This window comes from Diadema antillarum, unplaced genomic scaffold (assembly GCF_040938485.1).
Source record: "Diadema antillarum isolate AM-2024a unplaced genomic scaffold, OU_Dant_1.0 scf00000138, whole genome shotgun sequence".
Classification (NCBI taxonomy): Eukaryota; Metazoa; Echinodermata; class Echinoidea; order Diadematoida; family Diadematidae; genus Diadema; species Diadema antillarum.
Genome location: NW_027271027.1, coordinates 1,114,870 through 1,142,213, shown reverse-complemented (window position 1 = coordinate 1,142,213; position 27,344 = coordinate 1,114,870). Strand labels below are relative to the sequence as shown.

At 37.3% G+C, this 27,344-nt stretch overlaps 1 protein-coding gene across 1 annotated transcript; it reads left to right on the top strand.

Annotated features, from left to right (window-relative positions):
- Positions 1-1,238: 1,238 nt before the first annotated feature.
- On the top strand, positions 1,239-23,906 carry LOC139721112 (bifunctional epoxide hydrolase 2-like). The gene is made up of 19 exons (XM_071632443.1): positions 1,239-1,505; positions 4,115-4,199; positions 5,806-5,962; positions 6,642-6,835; positions 9,880-10,002; positions 10,398-10,466; positions 10,660-10,755; positions 11,216-11,294; positions 12,120-12,154; positions 13,342-13,368; positions 14,360-14,445; positions 15,511-15,625; positions 17,076-17,147; positions 18,386-18,425; positions 19,050-19,152; positions 20,063-20,132; positions 20,813-20,893; positions 21,974-22,032; positions 22,341-23,906. The coding sequence occupies exons 1-19, from the start codon at positions 1,258-1,260 to the stop codon at positions 22,426-22,428; spliced, it is 1,827 nt and encodes a 608-aa protein (XP_071488544.1). The 5' UTR covers positions 1,239-1,257; the 3' UTR covers positions 22,429-23,906.
- Positions 23,907-27,344: the final 3,438 nt, after the last annotated feature.

Below are 27,344 nucleotides of genomic sequence, written 5' to 3'. Positions count from 1 at the left end.
TAATGATTAATGAAGGTAATTGTTTTTCATTTTATTTATTTCAAGCTCACTTGATATTCTTTATTATTATCATTGATATTTTTGTCATGTTATTACTGTTGTTCTTATTGTAAATATTGTATATGCGTTATCTGAAAAGATATGAGGGATATATATTTTCAGTCAATTTACTGATATTGATTCTTGTAATCAACCTTATGGGGCTAACCTCGATTAGCATATGCTATTTGTTAGCACCCTTGCCAAGGTGTACATTAAATAATATAATTATCATTGTGATTTATCAAAATACATGAATATGTCACGGCCGGCGCCACGTTTTCAAAAGTGGAGGGGGGGGGGGGGCACTTCCGGGTTTCATGAGCTTTAAAAAAGAAAAAGAAAAAAAGAAAGGGCCGTCTGGTGCCACTTCCGGGTTTCTTCAGCTGACAAACAAACAAACAAACAAACAAACAAACAAACAAACAAAAAAAAAGGCCTTCAGCTCAAAAACAAAGGCCTTAACGCACTCATAGGTTTCTTTCATTCTGTTTTTTTTTTTTTTCTACTGCCGCTTCCGGGACAAAAAAAAAGGGGGAGGGGGCCCAAAGTGGGAACACCCTATGTATTCCTATGTACGGGTGCAAAAAAAGTGGGGGCCCGAGCCCCCCCCCCCCCCCCCCCCCCCTCCCCCCTTTCTGGTTCCCCTGTATATCACGAAGTTTCGTTACAAATTCATTCATTCAAAGATAAAAAGCGTTGACTGTGTAGAATGTACACGGTAAGTACACCAACACACATAATTATACAGAGACACAAACGTACACACACAAGGCGTTCCATAAAACGATCTCATCGTCCCAGGCCCAATGCCGTGCATGCAATCACACGTGTGTAACTCATCTAGGGTGGTCTCTCTGGTCAGGTATGTGCAACTGTGTCCCGGGTGTCTTCTTCTGAAACAAATCTGTCTATCACGTATACTGACAATACACTTTGCTAGTTTGCTGGCATTATGTGCACCTGAGTAAACCCGACGAGCAAGAATTTTCCCCTCTCTCCGCTATAAAGAGCAAACTTTGATCCTTTGTTTCTCTTGACAAACGGAGTACAAACCTTGCTCGGGAAGGACACACCCACCTCTTCACAGCAGAATGACCCATGCCCACTTACTGTAAACATTACCCATAATAGAGCGAGCCTGTGGAAGCCTGGGAAACACACACGTGAGCTGAAGACAGACGTAGACTAGTACTGGTCGCTCTTAAATGCCGAACAATGACAACGAGAATCCTACGGACTATTGTCACAAGAATATCGTATTTACGGCTTGGAGTGAGCAAATATTCTGTCATAACTCAGTTGAACGGTGGAAGGATCTGTGCTTCTTTCCCAGAGCGTTCATTTTCAACAGAAATGGCCAAGAACTCCAACAAGAAGGCAGTCGTATTTGATTTAGGAGGTGTCGTATTCGAGCCACCTCAGAATGCTATCAGACAGTACGGAGTATCAATCGGGCTTCCCGGGTAAGTGACACAACCAAAGCACGCAGGTTGTCGATTGATCTACGCCGTCACGGTATCGGCAGTACTTGCTCACATGCCTATATGATATATGGGTAACACTAAAATAATTACTTTTGTGAGCCCTACTTAGCCCATATATTGCATCCCTGTTCAATACTTTGTGTTATACATCGACTGTGTATATTACATCAGCTTTGTCATTTCCATGTGAATGTTTGTTATGTTAATGTTATTTTCTTTTCCATTTGGTTGGCTGAATAAATATAGTAATACCGGTAATGATAAATAAATAAATAGATGCTGATCCTCAGTTTGTGTTGTGGCATTACTTTATTGCGAGAGTACAGACTTTGATGTTGCTCACTAGTATAATACTAATAGAATTAGAACTCATTTTGCCACTGCATGGAACATGATTTTTGAGAAAAGAAAAAAGTGTGTGGTATTAATGCGAAGAAACTCCATACCATACAATGGAATTTATCATACCGTGGAAATGGTCTAATAGTTACCAAACTTATTTGCCCCTCTGCACCAGGAAAGATGACAAAATTTCTGTGTGATATAGGCTTTGTACAGCTGGAGTACATGCATGGACATTTGAAAACTTCATCAGGGTTAGGTCTATAGTCGTCTATCTTATGTGGGATCTTGCCCAAAATTTCTTTAGACTTGTTTTGCGTGTATTGATTGAAATGCTCTCTAAACTCTACTACATAGTAACGGCATAATCGTGATATAGTCCCCACCGCTGCATGTCCGTACTAAATACAACCCGACCTAACCCTATACCCTAACCCTAGTCCGCGGGTGCACACGCGCTGCGGTGGGCCTATGGTGGGGACTATATCACGATTATACCCATTAGTAACATACGATGGTAGACTGTTCCATTCCGATATCACTCTTTGAGAAAAAGAGGATTGCTTCAACTCCAGTAGAGGTCTGTAGTCTATCTGGCTCGATTGGCACCATTGACCAATGAAGGGAACCTAGATGTTGCAAATCACTTTTCAAGTGAACAGACCTACATGTACCAAGTATTATTCATGCTTTAGTTATTATTTTGATATGCAAATTGTAACTTTACTCTGAAGTGAGAGATTATAACGATATACCTACTTTGAAAGAAAGCATTGAAATCAAAGTCTTTTACCTTCACTCTTAACTGGTCACAAATTCAATTTACTCAAGCTGTGTTCTGTGAATAAGATCCAAATTCGATATGATGTGGGATTTATTGTACCATTTTTTTTTTTTTTAGTGGGGGAGGGGGGATCTGCATGCTCTGAAGCTGTTAGCAAAGATGTTGGGTATTAGACACATTGTGCTGTGAGTGAAAAATGCTCTCTTTTATTTACAGTTCACTTTTCAATACAAATGTCCGTAATTAACCAATAATTGTGATTTTTTACAGTGTTTATTTCTTTAGCTGCACAATGAGAAGTCAGGAAATATTGTTTGCTACATTCTCGTGATGTTCGCTCTGCGCACATGTGATACAATTTCCAGTATTTCCACAGTATGAATTGTCACATTCAGAGCTGGCAACATGCTCTGGTACTGGTACATTAAGATTATGCAATGTCCTTGCAAAGGCAAAGATCTGATATAAAAAGGAAACTTGGTTGTGTTTTCAGGATTTGCTTCCATCATACAATTTACTGGGGCCTAACAAAATTGTAAGAATTATTGACTTGTGACCTACATATTGTTAAAAGAGCCTCCATTCTATATTTTGTTTGCTGACCTGCTGGTCTAACCTTTTCAAGGCATTCCAAACAAAACCTTTACCTTCTACCAATATTGGCAGGAGGTAAAGGTAAATATCAGAGTTTGAAGTGTTTTTTTTTCCTCTCCTACTGACCGTATGAAACTGAAGAGCAAACACTGAAGGTCATTGCTGACTGAGGTCTTGCTACAAAGTCATGGAAGTCTTATTCAGTCTCATGTCAAACATGATTGCAAGAATGGCAGAGAACGGCATTTCATGTCCCTCTAGATCTTCTCTTCTGCAAAATTCCCATGATGCTCATGATTTTAATAAATGATAGTCAAATATGTGATCTTATGTAATTAACAAACAGATTGAATTCATACAATGAATATAGCAAACCCACGGACAGAAAGTCAGACATACATTAGTTATACCATTGTGAAGCTCACATGTGATACACTTTGATTCCTGTTTTTGCCCTTCTTTTGTAGTTCTCTGCCTTCTATGTTTTCCCTCCTCCTCTCAACCCCGTCTTACTCTCATTCACCTCCTTTTCACTGTAAGCTCTATTCAACTACAATGTATTTACTCCCCCTTCTAGACCTCTTTTTTTTGTGTTTTTTTTTTGTATTCTCTTTGCCATGTCTAGTCTTGTGTCTTCTGCTAGCTGCCTTTCTAGCTGCCTCATCTCTCCTTTCTTTTCCACATACATATTTCTTACTCTCACTTCCTTGTCGTCTACTTGCTCAGCCTCCTTCTTCATCTATCTTCTCCCTCTTTATGTTTCATTTTTCATTCACAGTCTTTTACATAATGATCCCTCTGTTGCAGAAAGGCTGGAAGATATCAAATGTATTTATATAGCCGAAAACATTTTGTATTGTTTCTTCAGATCGTTCCTGGAGGGGGTGCTTATCAGGGGAATGCCGGATAATACCTTCTGTAAGATGGAGCGGGGTGAGCTGACAGCCAGACAGGTTTGTTTCACTCATGTTCCTCAAAATGGTAGACAAAGTTTCTCATTTTCAATATTAAAGTGCAATGAGGATCCACCTTACACCTTCCCGTCAAATGAAATCACAGCAACAACAACTCAACAGATGAACATTTAGCAGTGCCATGTGGTCGTCTTTTAACCGAAAGACCCTGCTTGTGGCATCTTTGTAGTTAAGTGAAGTTGATTTTTAGGATTATCTGCTATGTGCATGCCCATCATTTCAAGAATTTCATGAGTAAAGTGATATTGATGAAGTAAACAATACTGCCTCACTTAGCACAAATGCGATGCGTGTCATCTGAATTATGGGGAAATCGGTAGTGACAGGAAAGCAAGTATGTGGTCTAAATTTGACTACTGGTAGTCTGATTATAATATTTGCTTTCAAGATCATTTCATAATGAACTACCACTATTCTTGACAACGAAACCATCACATTATGTAGAGATGGGTTAGACACAAACCTTTACCTTCAAATTTTTGTTGTGGCCGCTTTTGTAACATCTTGAATATTCTGTGGTAGCCACTTTAGAAGCATCACCAGCAAGATCATATGTGACACTGCACCTCAAAACAAACAAAAAGTCGCCAGACATGAATTTTTAGTTATGACCATATTCTGAAAGAGCAGACTTTAAGCTTTAAAATGATGTATAACTCAAATCAAATGGACTCTCCTAACCTATCTATATATTGGAAAGAAAGCACAAACTCAGGAAAAGTGTGAACTGAGAAAAGAGGCTCTGAAATACAGTGTCTATTCAAGCGCTTAATCTTTACCAAACCGTGCTGGCTGTGCGATGAATGGGACAAAAAAACAGGAAGTAAAATCACCAGAGTAACAACAATGAGGGGATTATCAGATCAAATTAAAATTAAGCATGCCTCATTAACACATTCTGTCCATAATCAATGCCAACTTTCAAAGCAGTAGCACTATCCTTTCAAAAGTTATTAGAGTTGAAAGTGAAGAGTGTGGGCAAGGTTTTTTCAGAAATGAAAAAGGGATTCTGAAGACACACCTAATCACACTATTCTACCAAAAATGGTCGAGATAAGCTGCTAAAAAACACACTTTCCTGCCCGTTTTATGATACCAAATTTTAGCATAATGTAAAAGAAGACCCGCTCTTTCAGAAAATATGAAAAAGTCAAGTTCGGCTAGGTTGACCCATTTCACTTGTTTTCAGTCCTCACGTAAAATCAGTGTGTGCGACTTTATGTTCGTTTTGAGGTGCACGGTCACATATGCTAGCTAGCTATGCCCAGCTCTACACAGCTTTAGTGTCCCTATCAATCTACACCTTTTATAATACAGTAAAAGATAAACACAGTGTATACCCAGTTGGGTGCACTTATTTTATTCCACTCTTCTTCCCATATTCCTTTGCTTACATAAAATGTTCTGCCATAGGAAAACATATGTAGCAATGTTTTGCCCGTGGAAGAGCATCATAAATTGTGTTCTGTCATGTGATCAAGTGTGTCTGATAGCTTACAATTGTGTCTGATAGCTTACTAGTGAGTAATGCTCACATATATGATAAAAGCGGCTGGTGTTTGAATTGGTTTGCTTGTTTCCTCAGTTCACTGAGCACTTTGAGAAGGAGTGCAGGGAGGCAGCTAAGAAAGAGGGCGTGACCTTACCACCGGACTTCAACACCAGGACCATGTTTGATGCCTTCATGGATCTCAAGCTGGTTCCAGAGATCATCAATGCTGTTGCAGTGCTGAGGCAACATGGTAAAAAACTCGCCTCATAGTCAACATCAGCATAGTTCATATTCAATGAATCATGAGATCAACAAGAGAATGTTTGGATATTTGGTTACAATAGGATATGCGCGTATAAAACAGTGCTGGTCCTCATTCAATCACTTCTTCTTCATATCTTTATTCTTCTCCCTGTTACAGTCATGTGACAATGTACTATGGTCCTAATTAGTTCAGCTACGTACACATCTGTACAAATTAGAATGTATGGAAGTCCTAGTTTAGCATTGGTATTACCAATTTAAATTACAATGGACATCATGCTAAAGGAGATAGCAAATTACATGATCTGTTGCAGTATTTTGTCAAGCAACTCATGTAGGAGGAGAATTCAGAGATCTTAATCTTGTAATAAGCATAACTTTGGAAGTTAACATATCATTGTACTGATATGAATTCATCAAGGAACTAATTGTTCAAATCTTTTTTTATTATGATATATCATGAATTGAATGAAGGCTTTCAATGTCTTAACGAAACAAAATATTTTTGCAAGATAAATCAAGGCTACAAAATTAATGAATGGGATTAGATCCACCCAAAATAATCAATGACAATTTTTTGGGTAAAATTTTAAGTTCATTAAGAGCAGTCTTTTGAATTACTATAGTAAATTGTTTGATGTTGGGAATCCTCATTGCCAATGTAGGCTTCAAAACAGCAGCGCTGACCAACAACTACATCGATGACAGAGAACAAAACGCTCTCTCAGCTGGTGTCATGACAGCACTGTCAAGTTTTCATTTTGACCACTTCATCGAGTCCTGCCGCTTCGGTCAACGCAAACCGCATGAAAGCATCTTCAAAGAAGCACTGAGGAAGCTGGAGATTAAGGCAGAGGAGGTATGATTCATATGAGTAGTATTTGATCATGAAGCCTTCAAAGATTGACTAGTAGAGTTGGGAGGCCATAGAATGCAGCACTTCACTTTAGGTTTTGAAGAGCTTTACAAAGATTTCATCATACATTATATTGACTTTGTGGCCATTTGCAGTAGTAAATTGCATTGAGAAAGCTATTCACAAAAAGGAATGTTGTTGATGGCCAACATTACATTTGAATCATCATTGATGCATAAATTAAAACAAGTCAGTATTATTAACCCTTTGTGTGCCCAAGGACATAGCTTAACCTGCTAAGTCCCCCCCCCCCCCATCATCAACATTGAGTATAAAATCAATCCAAACCTGACCTGGTTAGAGATTAGCAAGCCCAGTCAGGTGTAGCAAGTCATATCAGTCCATCAGGAAAGCCATGGTCACAAAGTAGGGATTAGGTGGGTTGATTAATCTCTATTCAGTTACAGTCAGTTTCCAGACATATGTGCCAATCTGCAGAGAAAGAATTTCGTCTTGCATACCCATCAGCTTACAAAGCATTGTAATTGCTTCAGAATTTTATATATCATGATGAACATGTAAATAAGAAAGTAGTTTGATATTAAGTGTGAAATGCATGACATTGTCATGTGTGGGATAACAAGAATAATAGTATGAAGTTTGTTTTTTCAACACTCAATGTGTACATTGTCTCTGAATTCATCTTTTTTTTTAAGTTAATCATTTCATATAATATATCTTGCAGAGATTGTAGAGACCATTGAGTACAATGTACTTCATCATATTCTGCTCAGTTACTACAAATAGTACAATGTTACTTTGAAAGCAAGTAGTAATTCCCTGTAAATCTGCAGTGAACTAAACATGCAAACCTGCATACATGTGCCATGATAAAAGCAGTGAAGTCCCGATAAAGTGTATGGTTTTGACTAAGCGGTGGAAATAACACTTGAAAAATTTGTTACATCAAGTTTTGTTGCACTTAAGTGGAGTTTCCACCAAAGCAGTTCCCAATTAACGGGTAAGCAATGTACTACTTTCTATTCCCATTCTCTTCTCCATTGTCCCAATCAGCCTCCTGAATAGAAGTGAAATTGGTAATGAAAGGCCCCATTCACCTTGTAATGAAGAAGCCACTGCATTGATATAGTGATACACACCCAATAACAAAAAAGAAAGAAAAAGAAGTTCATTCAATTTGGGCTGTTACCAAGATATTTTTCCCCAAACATGTCTCATTCTCATAGTCAATCTATTTTCCCTTTTGCTGCCTTGACCAAACTTGTATGGGTCAGATTTCAACTAAAATATCCACAGTTTTGTGAAGAGAAAGGACAGCATTCCTGACATCACTTTTTTTCCCATTGTTGTCCCCGCCGAACGAGTTCGAGCAGGGGACTATGAAACGGGCTCCGTACGTGTGTGTGTCCGTGTGTCCGTGTGTCCGTGTGTCCGTCCGTGTGTGCGTCCGTGTGTGATCAAAATCTTCAATTTGCTACTTCTCTGTCATTTATGAGCCAATTTTGATTCTGTTTGCTTTATATGATAGCACTACATGGGAGCTTTGAAACTTCTACACAGAATTTCAGTCGTGACCTTTGACCTTGACCTTCGACCTATATTGTACATTTTGCTACAAAATGCTACTCCTTCGCCATTTCTAACCCGATTTCGATTCCGTTTGCTTTATGTGATGGCACTTGGTGAGGGCTTCAAAACTTGTACACAGAATTTTGACCTTTGACTTCTTTGACCTTTGACCTTGATTTTTGACCTGTACATTTTGCTACAAAATGCTACTCCTTCGCCATTTCTAACCCGATTTCGATTCCGTTTGCTTTATGTGATGGCACTAGGTGAGGGCTTCAAAACTTGTACACAGAATTTTGACCTTTGACTTCTTTGACCTTTGACCTTGATTTTTTGACCTATATTGTACATTTTGCTACAAAATGCTACTCCTTCGCCATTTCTTACCCGATTTCGATTCCGTTTGCTCTATGTGATGGCACTAGGTGAGGGCTTCAAAACTTCTACACAGAATTTTGACCTTTGACTTCTTTGACCTTTGACCTTGATTTTTGACCTGTATTGTACATTTTGCTACAAAATGCTACTCCTTCGCCATTTCTAACCCGATTTCGATTCCGTTTGCTTTATGTGATGGCACTAGGTGAGGGCTTCAAAACTTCTACACAGAATTTTGACCTTTGACTTCTTTGACCTTTGACCTTGATTTTTTGACCTATATTGTACATTTTGCTACAAAATGCTACTCCTTCGCCATTTCTTACCCGATTTCGATTCCGTTTGCTCTATGTGATGGCACTAGGTGAGGGCTTCAAAACTTCTACACAGAATTTTGACCTTTGACTTCTTTGACCTTTGACCTTGATTTTTGACCTATATTGTGCATTTTGCTACAAAATGCTACTCCTTTGCCATTTTTAACCCGATTTCGATTACGTTTGCTTTATGTGATGGCACTAGTTGAGGGCTTCAAAACTTCTACACAGAATTTTGACCTTTGACTTCTTTGACCTTTGACCTTGATTTTTTGACCTATATTGTGCATTTTGCTACAAAATGCTACTCCTTTGCCATTTCTAACCCGATTTTGATTCCGTTTGCTTTATGTGATAGCACTAGGTGAGGGCTTCAAAACTTCTACACAGAATTTTGACCTTTGTCTTCTTTGACCTTTGACCTTGATTTTTGACCTATATTGTACATTGGCTACAAAATGCTACTCCTTCGCCATTTCTAACCCAAATTCGATTCCATTTATGATTTGCTTTATGTGATGGCACTAGGTGAGGGCTTCAAAACTTCTACACAGAATTTTGACCTTTGACTTCTTTGACCTTTGACCTTGATTTTTTACCTATATTGCACATTTTGTTACAAAATGCTACTTCCGGCGGGGACATATATTACGCACCGCGTAATTTCTACTTTTCCTTGTTGTATCAGTGTCAGTGTCAGCATCACTTGATATTCACGAGCCAAGTAACCATTGGTCACTTGTGTTCACCCTCTCCTGACAGATGATTTTTCTTGATGACATCGGGTCAAACCTCAAGGCCGCCAAGGGACTGGGTATCTCCACCATCCTCGTCAAGGACAAGAATGCTGCCCTCAAGGAGCTGCAAGAAATAACCAATGTAGATGTGAGTTGGGAAAAAACTTCACTCCGAAAGATCCCTTTTCCCCCCACTCTTTAAGTGTCATTATCGTTGTGATGCTTGTAGATGTGATAGCCTTTGCTGAAGGCCCGTCAATTTACACTCAAATTAGCAACTGAATAGTTTTAATAAAGTTTGGACCCCTTACCACCCCCCCCCCCATTTACTACTAGGATGGAAAATGTTATATTTTTGTCTGTTTTCTTTCAATTGTCAAGTCCTTTGTGCACTTGACCAAATCTGAGAATGTCAGATTCTGATAGTGCTTATGAAAAGTGTTAATGTAAATAAATGCAAGCACATCAGAGGGTCTCATATTATTAGGCTGTATGATTGAGGTACATCACTGATTACTCCTTCTCCATTTCTGCCCCACCCAGGTTTTCCAGGAGGCAAAGCCCATTAAGGTCCATCCAGACAAGGTGCCTCATTCCTATGCAGTCACAAGGGTAAGTGTACCTTCCTGCATTCTCTGAGATTGATTCAAAATGTCTGACTGAAGCTTGACCTACAGACACAAATGATATCACTAGCATCAATGTTGTTTCCTTGTTGCATGTAATCTGTTCAGATTGAGACATTCCAGCTTCTCGCTCTTTTTCTAATCATTAAAAGTTTTAATGTTTCCTTTGGTTCTCCCAGAGTGGTGTCAAGTTCCACTATGTGGACATGGGAACCGGTCCCCCTGTCATCCTGTGTCATGGATTCCCAGAGTCATGGTACGAGTGGAAGACCCAGGTCAGTGGTGAAGATTACTCTCTGGATTGGGTTTTATTGTCATAGATGTCAATCATTGTCAACTCTTTTTAATAGTGGGTGTGCTCAAATAATGACAGATTTATTATCATCATTAGTCATTACTTGTCAGAAAAGTCAGCTTTTGTAAATGCCTTCACTCAAGTACTTTTGTACATTTACGACAGATCCTTCTTTGCTTTTGGTATTAGTGATTTTCACGGTTAACCTGAGTAGGCCTACAGATAATTGTCTTTCATATTTGTCATATGAGGAACATCCTTCTTATTTGTAATGATCAACCACATTAAACACTCATAGTCACTCATATAATTCATAATTTGTTTTGTAATCTATCAGTGGCATTATTGCTTTTCCTGTTATGATTTAATTTATCTATCTGTAGTTATTTTCATTTTGCTTATGCTTCTTATTTTGATTCCCCATGTCTTTTCCTACATAGATCCCTGCCCTAGTTGGTGCAGGTTTCCGAGTCATCGCCCTAGACATGAAGGGGTACGGGCAGAGCAGCAACCCACCAGGTGAGAAGATACCTTTTTCTTGTTCACTTTTTTCTCTCCATCTTCTCTTCTCCTTTCTCCTTCTCCTCCTCCACACCTCTTGTACTCTTCCCTCCTCTTCTCTCTTTTCCTCTTACTGCTCTACCTACTTCTATTTCTTCCTCCTCTACTTCATCCTCTTGCCAATTCTTCCTCATTTTTTCTCCTTCGTATTAATCTCTCTCATCCCAATCTTTCTTTCTGTCTTTCTCTTTCCTTGTTTTAAACATTGTATGGCAAATGATAAGTCTCTGGACCACCTGTACCATGCATGCACATCCCCACCCAGATTGTGTGTGTGTGTGTCTATGTTGATATGTCCATGTATATGACCACTTGAAAAGCTCTGCACTTTATTCCTTGCAAGAAAAAAAAAAATTAAATCATGAACAGCCAGTGTATTCGCACATGTGCAAATTAAAACAGGAGTAAAACATGCACTCACAAATGCCTCTGCACATAGAAATTCATTCATTGACTCACTCGTTTTTTTATCTTCAATAGAATCATGCAAGTATGAAATTTTACAGAAAGTAAGTGTTTGTTTTTATATCATTAGAATGCGCAATGAACAAATTTAGTAAGTATGCATTTAGAAAAGAAGTAGTTACAACGTTTATTGAATATTTGAAAAATCTGGATGGGGGTGGGGTGGGGGTAGTTTTGCTAAAGAAGCAATACTTGTAGGATGCATTCCCCCCAAAGTAGTAGTAGAAATTACTCATACATATTAAATTAGACTGTCTGACACCACTATATTTTACTGAACTAATTCTTTCTTAACATGGGTGCATTTTGTTTCTGCAGAGATTGAAGAATACAGCCAGGAAAGGATGTGTAAGGTTAGTATACTTTTGATTTATTTGCTTTTCTTTATAGCAGAACATCTATGTTGCATATGACACATTGAGCTATTGTTTCCTGTAATGCAAATATTTGGTATTGGGTATGGAAACTGGAAGGGTCTGTTCCAACTATCTGTGAAAATAACTGTTTACTTGATGCTTGTTCATTTGATTTTCTTTGTAGGATATCATATGTAGGTGCTTTTAAAGGTAGAAGACAATCTTAAAGTAAAAATAGAGAATGAAGTGGCACTCTATTTAGAGATGATCTAAACAGGTATAGTTTAATGACATTCCCTTCATCTGTATCAGGCAAATCAAGCAAGATTTAATTGCTGCCACCTGTTGGTCATATAGAAGAAGGCAAGCTTTGCCATGATACTCTCAGTGTCCAAATAGTTTTCATCAATTACCAGAGAACTTTGCTTCTCTCAGAAAAGAAAGAATGCACCCTTAAAATGTTTCCAGATAGGATTTGAAAAAAAAAAAAGAATAGAAAAATCTGAAAGCCAAGTATTTAATGACCAAGTAAACAGCTGATATACTATCTTTCATGACTGATGCTAAAGAATAATCTTGCTAATTCCATTACCTCGATCCATGTTTGTACATATCAGCATAATTATGTGGTCTTATATTTTTGTTTCATTGTTGTTGTTTTTTTTTTTCAATTTTAATTTTGTATGTCCACAGTATTAGAATTAAGTTTTAGAAAGACTTTAGTACATAATGCGAGAGAGTACTTATATATTACCCTTAATCACTTCCATCGATTTGGTTTAGAGTGTGAATGGGTGTTTAGCACATTTTATGTACTGTAAAAGCTGTTATTTTTGCAGAGTTCATGAATCACTGTTGGGCCATGAATTTAACAACACACAAAATTATCACCAACAGACAGGCATTAGTGCACCTACGATAGCCTTGGTGTCAAATCGCAAGAATATTTGTGACCTCCTCATTTGCGATAATATCTGTAAATGACAGCTTTTACAGTAATTTTTAGTTGCATATACTACAGCTTTCAGATATAGAAACATTAGATTTTAGACATGTGTGATCGGTGATGTATGGATCAAATTTGTGAATCCACTGTTGGATGCTGTTTAAATTATTCTACCAGATATTTCATTGAAATGTTCTGAACCTCTGAAGCTTAATTAATTAATTAATTTATTTTTCAGGATATGGCTGAGTTCATGGATGCTTTGGTGAGTCATTACTGAGCACAAAATGTGTGAAAGTTTCCTTCTCTGCTGTTGTCATGGGGAAAACTACACTTGTGTGAATCATCTCTATTGAAGTAAACGTCAAGGAAATATGCATTTTGTTTGGCATTTACAAGCAATATTGCCAAGCTTCTATTTGTGGGCTTGGTAGCATGGTTGCATCATTCACCTGTGAGTTACAGTACAATGTATTGAATATAGTTATATGAAAAAGAATCAATAGTTGCCATAATATGGTTGTTATCGAAGTTACTTTATGATGTACATGTATACATACATTGTAGTTGCCCGGTTATTTAATGCAGGATAAGGGGAAATATCCGAGTTTGGGTTGAGCATTTTAGATCATGAACAACTTGTGGCCATCGCTCCTGAGAATCGCTGAATATTAATTGTCAGTTTGTGTATGCTGGTGTGGTGTGGAAAAATGTGCATTGCAGTGTATGTGTGTGTCATTGTCAATGTCTGGTTCAAGTCAAGCCTGCATCCTCACTGCAAACTGATTTAATACACAATCCTGCTTCTGAACCCAAGCAACATTGTGTGAAATGTATTGTTTCTTTCAGTGAGTGGAGGCTGACATTGCAAGAAACCTACAAGTGCTAAAATGTTCATCTCATTATGCATCTTATGGAAAAACATTGTTTACTCTACTCTCGGCAGAAATTTGGGGAAAAACAGAATGATAGGAGAAGTTTACAGTTTTATCTCTAATGATGTAATTCGTGTACAGTGCACATGTCAATTTTCCACTTGTTTGAGTGTAAACAACACATCATTGCCTGATACAGTTGGAATTAATTGTTTCTCATTTTGCAAAAGTGTAATTATAGTTCCAAACAAATCTTTTGTTTCAAGCAAACATGTGTGTTTGTTTTGTGTTATGGCTGTACAGGATCAATCTCCTCTTCTACCTTATATACAGGACTTGATATCCATGGTTATGTAATATGTAGCTGTTATTATGTTGCAGTGCCTACCGCAAGCAACGCTTATCGGTCATGACTGGGGTGGGGCCCTGGTGTGGACCTTTGCCATGCACTATGCAGACAGGGTCAGGTAAAGTAAAGAAGATGAAACTTAGTATGATGAATTCAAGGGAACAAACAAATGCATGTTACAATTATGGAGAATTATGGTGTCTGTGTTCAGTGCCTGTCATCTTCAAATTTATAGAAACATTCCTTTACATTTTGATATCTAAGTGGAGGTGAAGATATTTATGGAGTAATGCCAACCAGGAGAGTATGATTTCAATTTATGATATGTGCTTGATATCATTGTGTAATAAATATATTACAGAGTAGGGATGGGATTGTCAAAAAGGGAAGTATAAAAAAGGACTTTCACATTTAAAATGTAATTCTATCTGTAGACCGGTGAAGTAAAATCTATTCATACCCTTGAATTTTTCCAGAACGAGTGCCCAGCATTTAGTTATGAATTTTGTATATTTCTTTCTATTCTAATTCTCGCTTAGGCATTCTAATTGCATATATTTATACATATCAGTTGTTGCTTGGTTAGGCAAGATGTATATTGTACAAATACTTGGGGCAAACCTTCTGGTTTTCATGGATAGTCTCTGTGAAGGAAGTGTACATTTTGTGTGAAAGGTCAATAAACTTGTCACATACTCCAGCAGTGTGCAGCTGCAGCTGTAGAGGCATAGTAGTTCAGTGGATCATACGCAGCACTCTCCAATGGGACAGTCCACTGTTCAATCCCTACCCCAACAATTTTGTCCTCTAGCAAGGCACTTTGTCCACAATGCAAAGTTTATGGATTGATGCGTGGTTGAATGTAGTAATTTTGTGTTGTAAAACATGGCAGCCTGACTTGAATTCTCCCCATGGAGTAGAGTGTGTCAGTTATCAGTCACTGGTGGGATTCTGGTCACAAGGAGTTATATTACATGTATCATAAAACAATATCTAAGAGCACCATGATGCAGTGGAAAGTGCTATTTGGCCACACACACACACACACACACACACACACACACACACACACACACACACACACACACACAAAATAGAATGACAACAACCAATCACCACCACCGCCATCAACAACAACAAGCCCAAAGATTATGACACTCTATTAGTTTTGTTATGATTGCAGCCATGTAGCTGGGATCTGCACCCCAATGATGCCACCCAACAATAAATCCAGTCCACTTGAGAGAATTAAGAAGGATCCAGGTGTGTTTGACTACCAGCTCTACTTCCAGGAACCGGTAAGTGGCTCCGGGATCCCTGATAAAGTTCACTAATTATACATCATTCTGTTCGTGATGCAAAGATGTTGTTAAAAACAAAACAAAACAAAACAAAACAAAACAAAACAAAACAAAACAAAACAAAACAAAACAAAACAACCCCCCCCCCCCAAAAAAAAAAAAAAAAAAAACGAAAAAAAACCCCAGCTGTTATCATTATTGATATTATATTTTTTGGCAATAATGCTCTCCATTTTTATCAAGAGATCACAAACATGCGTAATGCCTGTCATATCAACTAGACTGCTATAATAAGCTTGTTTGACTGATTGAGTGTAATAGAGATACAGACCACATAGATCATAGCTGAAGGAGTAAAAAGAAATACTTTGACTATTTTGCACAGTTGACTTGGATGCCTCTGTCTTCTCACAAAATAACAGCATTCTGTCGGTGTAGGCCCTCAATATTGTAAAGAAATGCACTTCATTGATCGTGACCTTTGGCCTTGAGGATTACATTTCCATTTTACTCTCAATGCTGAAAATGGCATTTTGTCCAATTGATCTGCAGTTCAGTGACCTTTACTTTTGACACTTGACCTTTCATTCCTGTTATTTCATCTTTATCCTCGCAGAAACATTCCTTCCTACCAAACTTGTTTGTATAACCATAGGACATCCTAGCTTATGGTATAACTAGAAACTGACATACACAAAGTTTGTTTATACAATGCTGCATACTGGCACTGGTCCGACGGTCCAGGACCAGTAAAAAATGGTAACTTTTTCAGGAATGGAGCAGTAAAAATGAGAAAACTGGGTACCTACTGGTCTGACAGACAGGTTAGAAAAAATGTGTTAGTGTGCAGCCCTGGTTTATGCACTGTAGGGTGATTGATCTGTATTTTGTTCACACTTTAGTTAGATGTATTATTTCTATGGATGGTCGCTGTCAGTTGTACATTACTGCACAGTCTCCATGAATTACAGACTCTAATACCCTCGTTTCTCAGAGATTTTTTTTTCTCATTAGTCACTCGTCAGAGGCCAAGTTTTTTGCTTCCGGCCACCCACTGCCATGTATCGGATCGCAGTCTGATGAATCCAACTTGCGTTGGTCGACTATCAGGTGAGTGTCAGTCATGCCGGGTGTGATCCGATGATGCAAAATTGTCCGATGAAGATCACGTGTGACATGTCTGACACTGACCTGATGGTTGATCAAAACAAGTCGGATTCATCAGACTTCCATCTGATATGCTTTGGCTAGTTGTCGGAAGCAACAAACTTCGCTTCTGACAAGAGACAGATGAGAAAGAAATATATGTGGAAAGGGGGTATTAGGTAATACCAGCTCTTGTAGAAATAAGTCCATGCTTTTTGATGATTTGAAGTGGAGATCATGGATTATGCTTTGAACACTGAAGGATGATAATCGTGACTGCTGCTTATCTGATTTGTGACAGGGTGTGGCTGAGGCAGAGTTGGAGGCAAACCTTGAGAAATTTGTCAAGACATTTTTCCGTCGTCCCCAAGAGGTGAGAATTATCCTTTCTGTTAGTGCACAGATGTAAGCAGAAATAGTTTTTGTTAATACTGTGTGAAACATAATTTGTTCTGACAGTGTAAGTTTGCTTAAAGTAAATTTTGGTGTACACAGAAACAGATTCTTAATGCTGTTTACAGCTTCAAATTTATGTAAACTGGACCTCCTTTTGCTTTTAGATGTATTGGCAATGATTGTATCTAGGCCCTATGCCAGTCATCACAGGTGACATTTTAAAAGTGGAGAAAATTGCTCTCAAAGTGCAGACTATGTTCAAATTCAAACATAGGGGGCCTGTCTATACCTTTTGGCTCAATTAAGCAGTGTAGGAGCTCTCCATAGCAACTGGCAGCTACACATCACCACATGCCTTGCCATGTTTGGCAGGGATATTGGTAGGGAGACAGCTGATAAGTATTACTTGTAAATGGGGTATTTATCAGTGGGATCAAGAAAAGAGTAAGACATAGGTTTTGACCAAAACTGCAATGATAGTCCTATGGTTAAGACAGATTGTGTGTAGTCACAGTTGGAGTTGTATTGAAGTATATTGTAGTGTAATTCTCATTTGTGTATTGTACAGTACGTTGCAGTTCAATTTCGGGGATTGAAATCTGTTATGAAGTGAATTTGTCCTTGAAAGTGATTTCCTGCCATTTTGGCCCATTGCGTGGCTACCTCCCACAGCAACGTTTGACTCCTCCTTTCAGGGCATCCAGTAAATCCATTGTCTCTCGGAGTGGATAGCACGGATAGTAACTTTTCTGAATTCAACCAGAATGAGAAGTGCCAGAGAGGAGATGCACAGATACAACATGCTTCCTGTTCTATATGATGATGCAGATATCTGTGAGAGTGGTAGAGGCCAAACTCCTTAGAATCTTGAAATCTTTGAATGGCCAGTAATTTCTGCTGAATTCAACCATCATAAGAAGTGCTGGAGAGAAGATAGGAGTCGAGCATTCTTCCCGTTCTGTGAAATGATGTAGAAATCTGTAGGAGTGGTTGTACTGCACATATATGCATGACAGACCACACATTTTAGCTTAGTCTTGAAACATTGGAATGGCTGGTAATACATGCCCCCAAATAGAATCATAGTTAGATTATTAGCATCTGCATGATGTCTGCCATTTTCCCATGATTCCTGGAATTTTTAAATTGTTCCCTGTTATTTTAGGAAATATGGTATTTTTATGATATTACAAATTGTCAGATTTGTGTTTTCAGCGTGACCCTGCTTTCAGCGTTGCAGATGTTCGAAAGAGAGGTATGTTGATTTTATTGTATCATTTTTTTTAATTTTTTTTTTTTGGTTTTGTTTGCATTTTTGCCTTCTTTCTCTACCATGAAGTGTTGTTTTAAGACTTAAAAATCATCCCCTTAATGTATTTTCACCACATGCACACAGAATTTATTGAAATCATATATCCCACATAAAATGTGATTTTAATGACATATGCACATTGATAAATGCTATTAAGATTCACATGGTATCTTTATGCATGAATCAGAATAATACAACATTCACAAATAATTTCAAACATCACATGATAGTTTTGATGCCCATTGAACTCTTTGGATTTTACTGTAAACAGTGTACTCAATTACTTTACTGTAATAAGTGTACTCAATTATGGTCTGTCAGTGCAAATTCACCATCAAGTCATATTTCATATTAAACATTTAACTTGAGAAACATCTGGTAAGAACTTAAAAAACACAGGTTAGCATGATTCTGCCATTGACTTCACACAGGAGAAATTCTGTTAAAAACCAACCTCAGTTTTTCTCAGGTAAAAAGTTTTATGCATCAGGTCCCAGGAATTCTGCCAAATATTGAAACTGTGACTGACTCTGGGTGTCTAAAACATTTACTTTCTGTCCACTGCAGGAGGATTACTGGTTGGTGTAAAGGATGATATCACACTCAGCAGTATTCTCACCGAGGAGGATTTGGAGTACTATGTCAAGCAGATGAAGACTAGTGGACTGAGGTATGTTAAACAAGGTTTCCTTCTCTTGATGAAGACTGGCTCTTATCTTCTCATTCATCTCCATAAGTCACATCTGATACCAGCTTTCAGTTTGGGTTGGCTCTTTGAAAAACTCATCAGTTAATTTGGCATCAAAATTGTCATATAATGGAAAGATGAAAATGCTGTTCGGACGATGATGCTTGTGAGTTCTGTCATGAACTGGAGCCATTTTCTATTTGTGGTTGGTTAAGCATACAATTCCTCTCAGTTGCCCAAATTTTGTGAGTACTTGTTCTTTGCTATTGTAATATTCTGTGCCAAATAAAATATACTAAATTCTCCCAGTTTGAGAATAAATGAAGAATGACAACATTGGAAGGAGAATTTACCCATGAGAGAAACAAAGACTCACTGTTGATAAAGAAATACAAATCAAAGAGATTGACATTTTACCATAGGTTTTCATCTTGGATGTATTGTCCCGATTAGAAGTACTGATATATTGATGAATGGAGATTGTACCCTAGGGAGCTATTTACATTCCATTTACATTGAAAGAAAAGCAATGGGTTTTTGAAAATGTTGGTAATATTAGATGATTGTTAAGCCATTTAGGACCATTTGAATGCCAAATGAGGTCAACCAACATGGACTCAATGAAATATGAAGGATAAATGAGCATTTATCAAAACATTTACAGTGTTACAGTGCTTTTGATTTGATAATTTGTTGTAGTGGATATAAAACTTATTTATTTTGCTTCTTGTCATGAGGAAGTTATGTAGTTTACAGACTGTTCCCAGATTATCATTCCTGCGGTGGAAACTGTGCAGCATTTTTCTTCATTTCAGTGGTTTCACCCGGTCAAATCTTATGATTATAGCTAGACAGAGAAGTAGAATTCTAAGCTTATTGTTCTACCTTCCAGAGGGATGCTGAACTGGTATCGCAATATTGAGCAGAACTGGAAGTACAACCACAGAGCTATGGGCAGGAAGGTAAGGCATTCTAGTGCAAATTTGTAGCATTTACGTCAAGATAATGAAATGAAATATGAATCTTGATTTGCAGTTTTACCTTGCTCCTAATGATGTAATTGACTTATGAGAGAATTTTTTTTTTAATGTTACAGTATTCATTGATGACTTTAGTCATGATTTCATGTATTAGTTTTGTTTCATGTCTTTTGCCTCACAAAGTCCAGTTTAGCCACTGCACTTCTTTTATCATGCATTAATACATTTATTCATTTCCACTCTCCATGGAGTTTAAAATCCAGTACACTAGAATATCTGGAATTCAAGAATATATAATTTATATTTGAAATGAAAAAGTAAAGGAATGCTTAGAAACTGACATTCATAAAATACATTTGAACACTTGAAAACATATGTATATATGTCATGTGCTAAAACTTTCTTCTGCATGTTTCTGTGAGAGGAACAAATGAGTCATTGCTACTGAAATTAAATTACTGGTATGCTACTGTGCACCACTTATATCATGTGTCAAAAAAAAAAATGTAATCTGTCAGTCTTGGGTGTTAGTGTACATTGCATAAATGATTAGAGTAAAAAAAAGAAAGAAATAAAACAAAGATAAAAAAGGAACTCCTGCAAGCAAAAGTGTGTATTAAAACTCCTTACTGACAGTTGTTTTTGTATATCCTTATTTATAGCTCTACATGCCAGCCCTGATGGTGACTTGTGGATTAGACCGTGTTCTTTCACCGGCAATGAGTAAAGCGATGGAACCCTGGGTACGTTGTTACCATTCTTGATTTCTGGTCAGACATTGCCAGGCTTAAATTTCATGCAGAAGTTATGGTTCATAGTACGGAAGATGGTCATCATCGTGGTAGAAATTGAAGGAAATAAAGCTGATCTTCTGAAGATCAGAAGATCAGCTTTATTTCCTTCAAGTTATGGTTCATTTGTTGAGTCTTTTGTCAGCAATAGCTATGCCCTTGGGCAAAACATGTAATCTGCTTTGCCTGGTCTTTTGGTGGTGACTTTGATATGCCAATCCCATAGTTCCTTGCTTATAGATGTTCAAATGCTTCCCAAGTAATCACGTAAAATCAATCAAAATGAACACAGCACTGATTAGTAGATCAGTCCACTGTAGATACTGTAAAGTATGATCAGTAACTAATGGTCTTTAGAACATGAAATAATAAGATACTTTGAAACTTTGTCTCATGCTTGTATGGCAAATGAGATGTGATTTACAGCAGATGATTGAAATATGAATTTGAGCTTTCTGTCCATGAACATGATGTGTATGAAGTATTTTACTTCAGAGGGAAGTAGGCATGGAAAGAGCATAGTGTATTATCGCTATGTCGGGCAAGGTGTGCATGTATCAATATACGCAAGCTGTACATGACTAGAACTGTTGGTGGTTTTGTTTGGGTTGTGTTTCTGAGTATCAGTGTAATGCATTTTCTCCCCTTTTTTGATTGAAATGTTTTTCTCCCTCCCCCCATCTTATTTCAGTACTTACCAAAATCAGCTGAGTGAAACTAGTTGCCAGTGACATGGGCAGTATTGTTTGATTGACAGCAAGAACGTCTGTTATCAAGCTGATATGCATGTTTGTGAAGTAATGTGGTGCCCTTGTGTAAAATTGCTTTTTCACCACAGTTATAATGATCGAAACCAAATATTTTGTTACCGGTACTATTTATAGACTTTCTCACTTTATCAATCATTGTCTGTAACTCATAGTTCCTCTTCAGTCTGTTATTGTGTCTTTTTAATGGATGAGAAGTTGAAAGTGATCCAGTATCTCCAGAAAACACAAAACCTTCCTCTTTTTTTTTGCTTTTCTTCATCAGGTGGTAAATCTCTCTAGAGGTCACATTGAAGATAGTGGACATTGGGCAGCCCTTGAGAAGTAAGCAAACCAAGTTTAGACAATGAATATTGACAGTGTTCAATTTAACTCATTTCATTAAGTAGAAAAATGAGCAAAGAGAATGGGATTACATCGAGATGAGCAAGGAGAATGGGATTCCATCATTTCATTAAGCATAGAACTGCAAAAATATAGTGAACTTAAGTCCAGTATATCATCTTGTGTGTATGTTTTGGGGTTCCGTGTTGCATAGAAACTGAAATTCATTGGTATTTTTGCAGATGAAATATGTCAGCCTTGTGTCACATTTCAAGGCATCTCATTTTTCTCATTTGTTATTCCCACAGACCCAGAGAATTGAACAAGATCCTTGTTGATTGGCTGCTCAAGGTGCATGGTGACTCTACTCGACCAATCATTCCTTCTAGCCTGTAGGGACTAGAAGTCTTTGAAGCTGGTATGATAGAGGACAACGGATGGATCATTTTAAGTCTTTGTAAAGGCGAATCAACTTCACAAAGACAATTTTTTTTTACCCCTCTGATTAAGATCATTCAAATGTTAGCAACAGACACAGTGAAGATTTGAGTAGGAGTTTATCAACAGTGATAATGATGCTCTAAATATCATGACATCCTGAAAGATTTTGAAATAGTAATTGATAATTATATGATTCTGACACCATTTGATCATGAATTGTGTAAAATTTCCTGTTTCCCGAATGGAAACACTCAACTCATGACTAAGATTAAGATTCATCACAGTATTATCTTTCAACGCATCCTTCAAGACAAGAGGAAGGCTTGTTTTTCCCCCATCTTTTCTTTGCATGTCATTCAAACTCGCTGAGAATCACAGGTATATCCTTTCTAATTTGTAAAATAACAGAGTGCCAAGCAAGTGACATTGCAAAGGAGAGCTCACAGAGCTCTCCTTATGATTACAATGAAATTAATTGATATTCAGTGGTAATGTTGTATATGATCTGACTCTAATTATCACCCTTCTCTATAATCATAATACAGTTCACTCCTGTTATAACTAACACGGTTATAACGAAATTCTGGTTACAACGAAGTAAAAATTCATGCCGCAACGTTATCCAAACTATGCATTTTTATTGTTTATTTGTTCGGTTATAATGAAATTTCAATATAACAAAAGAAAACTGCCGGTCCCGAGGACTTCTCATTATAACGGGAGTCCACTGTATTCTGATTTTATGACTTTTGAATTTTTGCCTCATTGTTAATTTTCAGGGCTGTAGATTATGTGGTATACTCACACTGCTAACTGCATGGTTTATGACTCTCTTGTGATTGACCCCTCTGTGTTAATATGATCAACATTGATTGTGTTCTTAGGAATGGAGATGCTGCAATACTGATGTAATAATATTTGAGTATTTATTAATTGATTATTCATCATATCATAGATAACATGTGATTACCAATCATTTATTTTTGTATAATGATCTGATTATTTGGGTTTGTTTCTATTTTTTGCTGTTTATCAAAACAAAGGAAAGTTTATGCCTGCAGGCCTTATTCACTTTCAATAGATGTTTGCATTTCTGGGATCAAGGTTACCCTACAAAGTTGTTTTTTTGTTGAATGTATAGCAATGTGTTTTTGCAGAGCATAATTTGATGTTGTTTCAATGAATAACACTCCAAGTCCATATGCTTACGTATTACAGGGCATTAACACCTTAACAGACATGTAATCAAATTGTTTGAATTACGCGTACTTCCTTTCTTGCACTTCTATACTACTTGATGGTTGATGGTTGGATGATATTGTTTGCAACATTAAAAAAAAAATTATTTTTGATATTTTTATTTATTATTATTATTATTTTTTTTACTTTACCATGGTCACTTGAATCAAGCCAGGCTGGCGCAATTGGGGGCAGAAGTGGCACCAGAAAAAAACAAAAAATGAAGTTAAGCTTTTTTTTTTTTTTTTTTTTTTTTGGGGGGGGGGGGAACTTGTTACTCAATGTCGACGATTGGAAGATTGCAAGTTCTATGAGAGAGCTTTTTTTTTTTTTTTTTGTCTGTCAGCTGAAGAAACCCAAAAATGGCACCAGAAAATTGTGCGGAAGGCCCCCCCCCCCCTTTTTTTCCCTTTTTTATACCCCCGCCAAACGAAGTTTGAAGGGGGTATATAGGAATCAGCGGACGGTCGGGCGGTTGGGCGGGCGGTCCGTTGCAAATCTTGCGTCGCGAACTACTTCCTCAGTTTTCAACCGATTCCCATAAAACTTGGCACAGATGTGTGCCTTGGGTTGTAGATGTGCAAGACGTATTTTTTGACAGTACCCAAAAGTACGTTGCCATGGTAACGACATATTATGGGCAAAAATGGGTACAAATCTTGCGTCGCGAACTCCTCCCACAGTTTTTGATCAATTTTTATGAAATTAGGTACAGATGTTCATCTGAATATGTTAATGTGCAAGACACATATTTCCGCAGTGGCAAAAAGTGCGTTGCCATGGTAACGGCATGTTATTGGTAAAATATAGGGCAAAATGCTTCATGGCAAAACTGCTTCATCAGTGTTCTTCCAATTCTCATGGAATTCATATTGAATGTTTGTCTTAGGATATAGGTCAGCATGACACATTTCTTGACAGTGACAAAAAGTATGTTGCCATGGTAACAGCTCACATATTATGAGCCAAAATGATGGAAAATTTTGTGTTGCAAACTACTTCCTCAGTTTTTGCCCAATTTCCATGAAACTTGGTACAGATGTGTGCCTTTGGTTGTAGATGTGCAAGACGCATTTTTCGACAGTACCCGAAAGTACGTTGCCATGGTAACGGCATATTAATGGCAGAAGATCAAGGAAAGATCTTGCGGATTTAACTTCTTCCTCAGTTTTTTGACCAAAGCTTATGAAATGTTGTTTTGACCAAAGCTTATGAAATGTTGTTTGGCGGGGGTATAGTTTAAACTGCCCCACACCCCTGCTCAATTTTTAAAATGGGGCACTGGCTTTGACTGGTGAAATTAATTTTACCAGTTATTGTAACCTCAATTGTAATACCAAAATCATAATTAAGCTTTAAGCGCACACATTGTAAAATTAAGCCTTCCATCAAAACTTCAAATGTTTTACAAACCAGCAACAAATGGCCTTTTCCGGTTTGATCCCTTTAAAATTCTGTACAAATAATCTTTTTATCTCTTTAAAGGGATCGTACAGTTTTGGTTGAGACCTAATTTCAGGTTTCTAACATTTTTTGGTGAGATAATGAGAAACCTCTTATGAAATATGAAAGAGCATGTAATTCTATGAGGAATTCAACATTTATTTGATGAAAATTGGTTTTGAAATGGCTGAGATATCCAAAAAAGAGTGATTCTAATAAAGTGTGGGACCCACACTTTATTACGATCACTTTGTTTTACTTTGTTTTTGGATGTTTCAGCCATTCCAAATCCGATTTTCATCAAATAAACTCTGAATTCCTCTTAAAATGGTATGCTCTGTGCTATATTATAAGTGTTTTCTTGGCATCTCGCAAAAAGTTAAAAGCCCAATTCTCATCTCCACCAATACTGTACTATCCCTTTAATGATGACAGTTTATTTTTATCATATGCAACATGCACCATAAGAATGAGATTTGTAACATTAAGCATTTGTGTACCAAAAGAGTGTAGAACTTGAGGGTAACTGCAGGCAGTTGATTTGTTTGAGAAGAAAATAATGATTTTCATACACAGTGCACTGTTGTCATGAATTGTAATGTTTTGTCCTGTAGTAGTGTGTTTTTATCTTCCAGTTAACTTTCAGTGCAAGATATAAAGGGAAAGAATTTGCATTAGCCTTTTTTTAAAATCTCACATAGCATTTATGCCAGTCATCAGTCCATGATTCCATGTTGGCTTTGAATTCGCTCAAATAATGTAAAAGTGGATATTTTTGCACGACTAATTTTTCGCACCCTGTGGGGGTAAGAAGAGTTTTGCATGATTTTAATTTTGCGAAATCAAGACATCAACTTCTGAAACATATGGCAAGCGATTAACATTTTTACATGTTTTTATTTTCATGCTAGTTTCTGGTTGCACGAAATACACAAAGATTTCAGCACTGCAAAAATTTCCACTTATACAGTAAATTGCTGTGTACATACAGATCTGTTTTATGGTTTCTGTAGCATTATAAACATTTACTGTAGCTAGCCCTCCATGTGTTGTTGTGAGCACTTCGTGACAAGTTCCCAGCTAGCTACATGTAGTTCTGGCTTGATATCTAATTGAAATATAGTTGTACAGTGTACTGTATATACAATTAAGCGTTGCTTAAGCAGGAGTACTATGTCATATATGTGCTGTAGTATATCAAATAAAATTTGCATGCAAATTATATTTTGTGAAAAATGATTTCAATAAACTTTTGGATCGACGAAAGAATGAGTTTATTGTTGTTTTTATTTTTTTCAAATATACTTTGGTCACATTATTTACATGCTATCGAAATGGAATCAAGTACAAGTTGTATTAAGGTACACATACTGATATATTGACCATAATTTGGGTGTGTGTGTGTGTGTGTGTGTGTTTGTGCATGTGTGTGTATGCCCCTTTGCTATTAAGCTTGTAGGCCACCCTATTCTCTACATTTCATGCTACAGCTACAACACGAAATGATAGTGATTCGTGTGTATGTGTGAATTATGTCTAATTATGATGCATACAGGCCAACTGTGGATTAAAAAAAAACCAAGCCAGATGATAAAAAGTATTCATTTCATTTATACCCAACCTCATGCTGGCACACTTTATATGCACAAACACCTTTTAAAAATATATACATATAGGCCTACCTATAGCTGTCCTACTGTGGTCAAGCCATTTGAAAAGAAATAGAGAAGTTTGATAAATCCTGAAAGTTTTTTCATTAAAAAAAATCCCCCATAACACCCAAAACTCAGATACGTACTGTATACGCTATATATATATTTCGCGGGGGTTTTATTTTCGCGAATTTCGCGAGTCGGGAGCTATTCGCGAAATTAACAACACGCGAAAATATTACCTTTCAAAATGAATCCCTTGCCTTGATGATACGAACATTTCAGTACTAGTATACCACGTCGCGGCTTACTGAACAGACCATACTGGCTAAGCTTGTTTACGCACATCCACGTCTACTTACGACTACTGTAGAGAGCCAATCCATTATCGCAAGGGGACCACTCTTCAGAAATCTAGTGCGATGGACTTAACCACTTCAAAAATGTTGAATTCTAACTTACTAGTTCGCAGAGTTTGGTAAGTTTTTTTCATGCAGTGTATTCTAGTATCATTCTTATTTGCTAACAAGTTGAAAA

What these genes read in the sequence shown, in the direction of transcription:
- LOC139721112 (XM_071632443.1), top strand. Translation starts at nt 1,258, where the DNA reads ATGACAACGAGAATCCTACGGACTATTGTCACAAGAATATCGTATTTA. An exon ending in TGCAGTGCTGAGGCAACATG is followed by an intron (nt 5,963 to 6,641) that starts GTAAAAAACTCG and finishes TTGCCAATGTAG; the next exon opens with GCTTCAAAACAGCAGCGCTG. An exon ending in GCAGAGCAGCAACCCACCAG is followed by an intron (nt 11,295 to 12,119) that starts GTGAGAAGATAC and finishes TTGTTTCTGCAG; the next exon opens with AGATTGAAGAATACAGCCAG.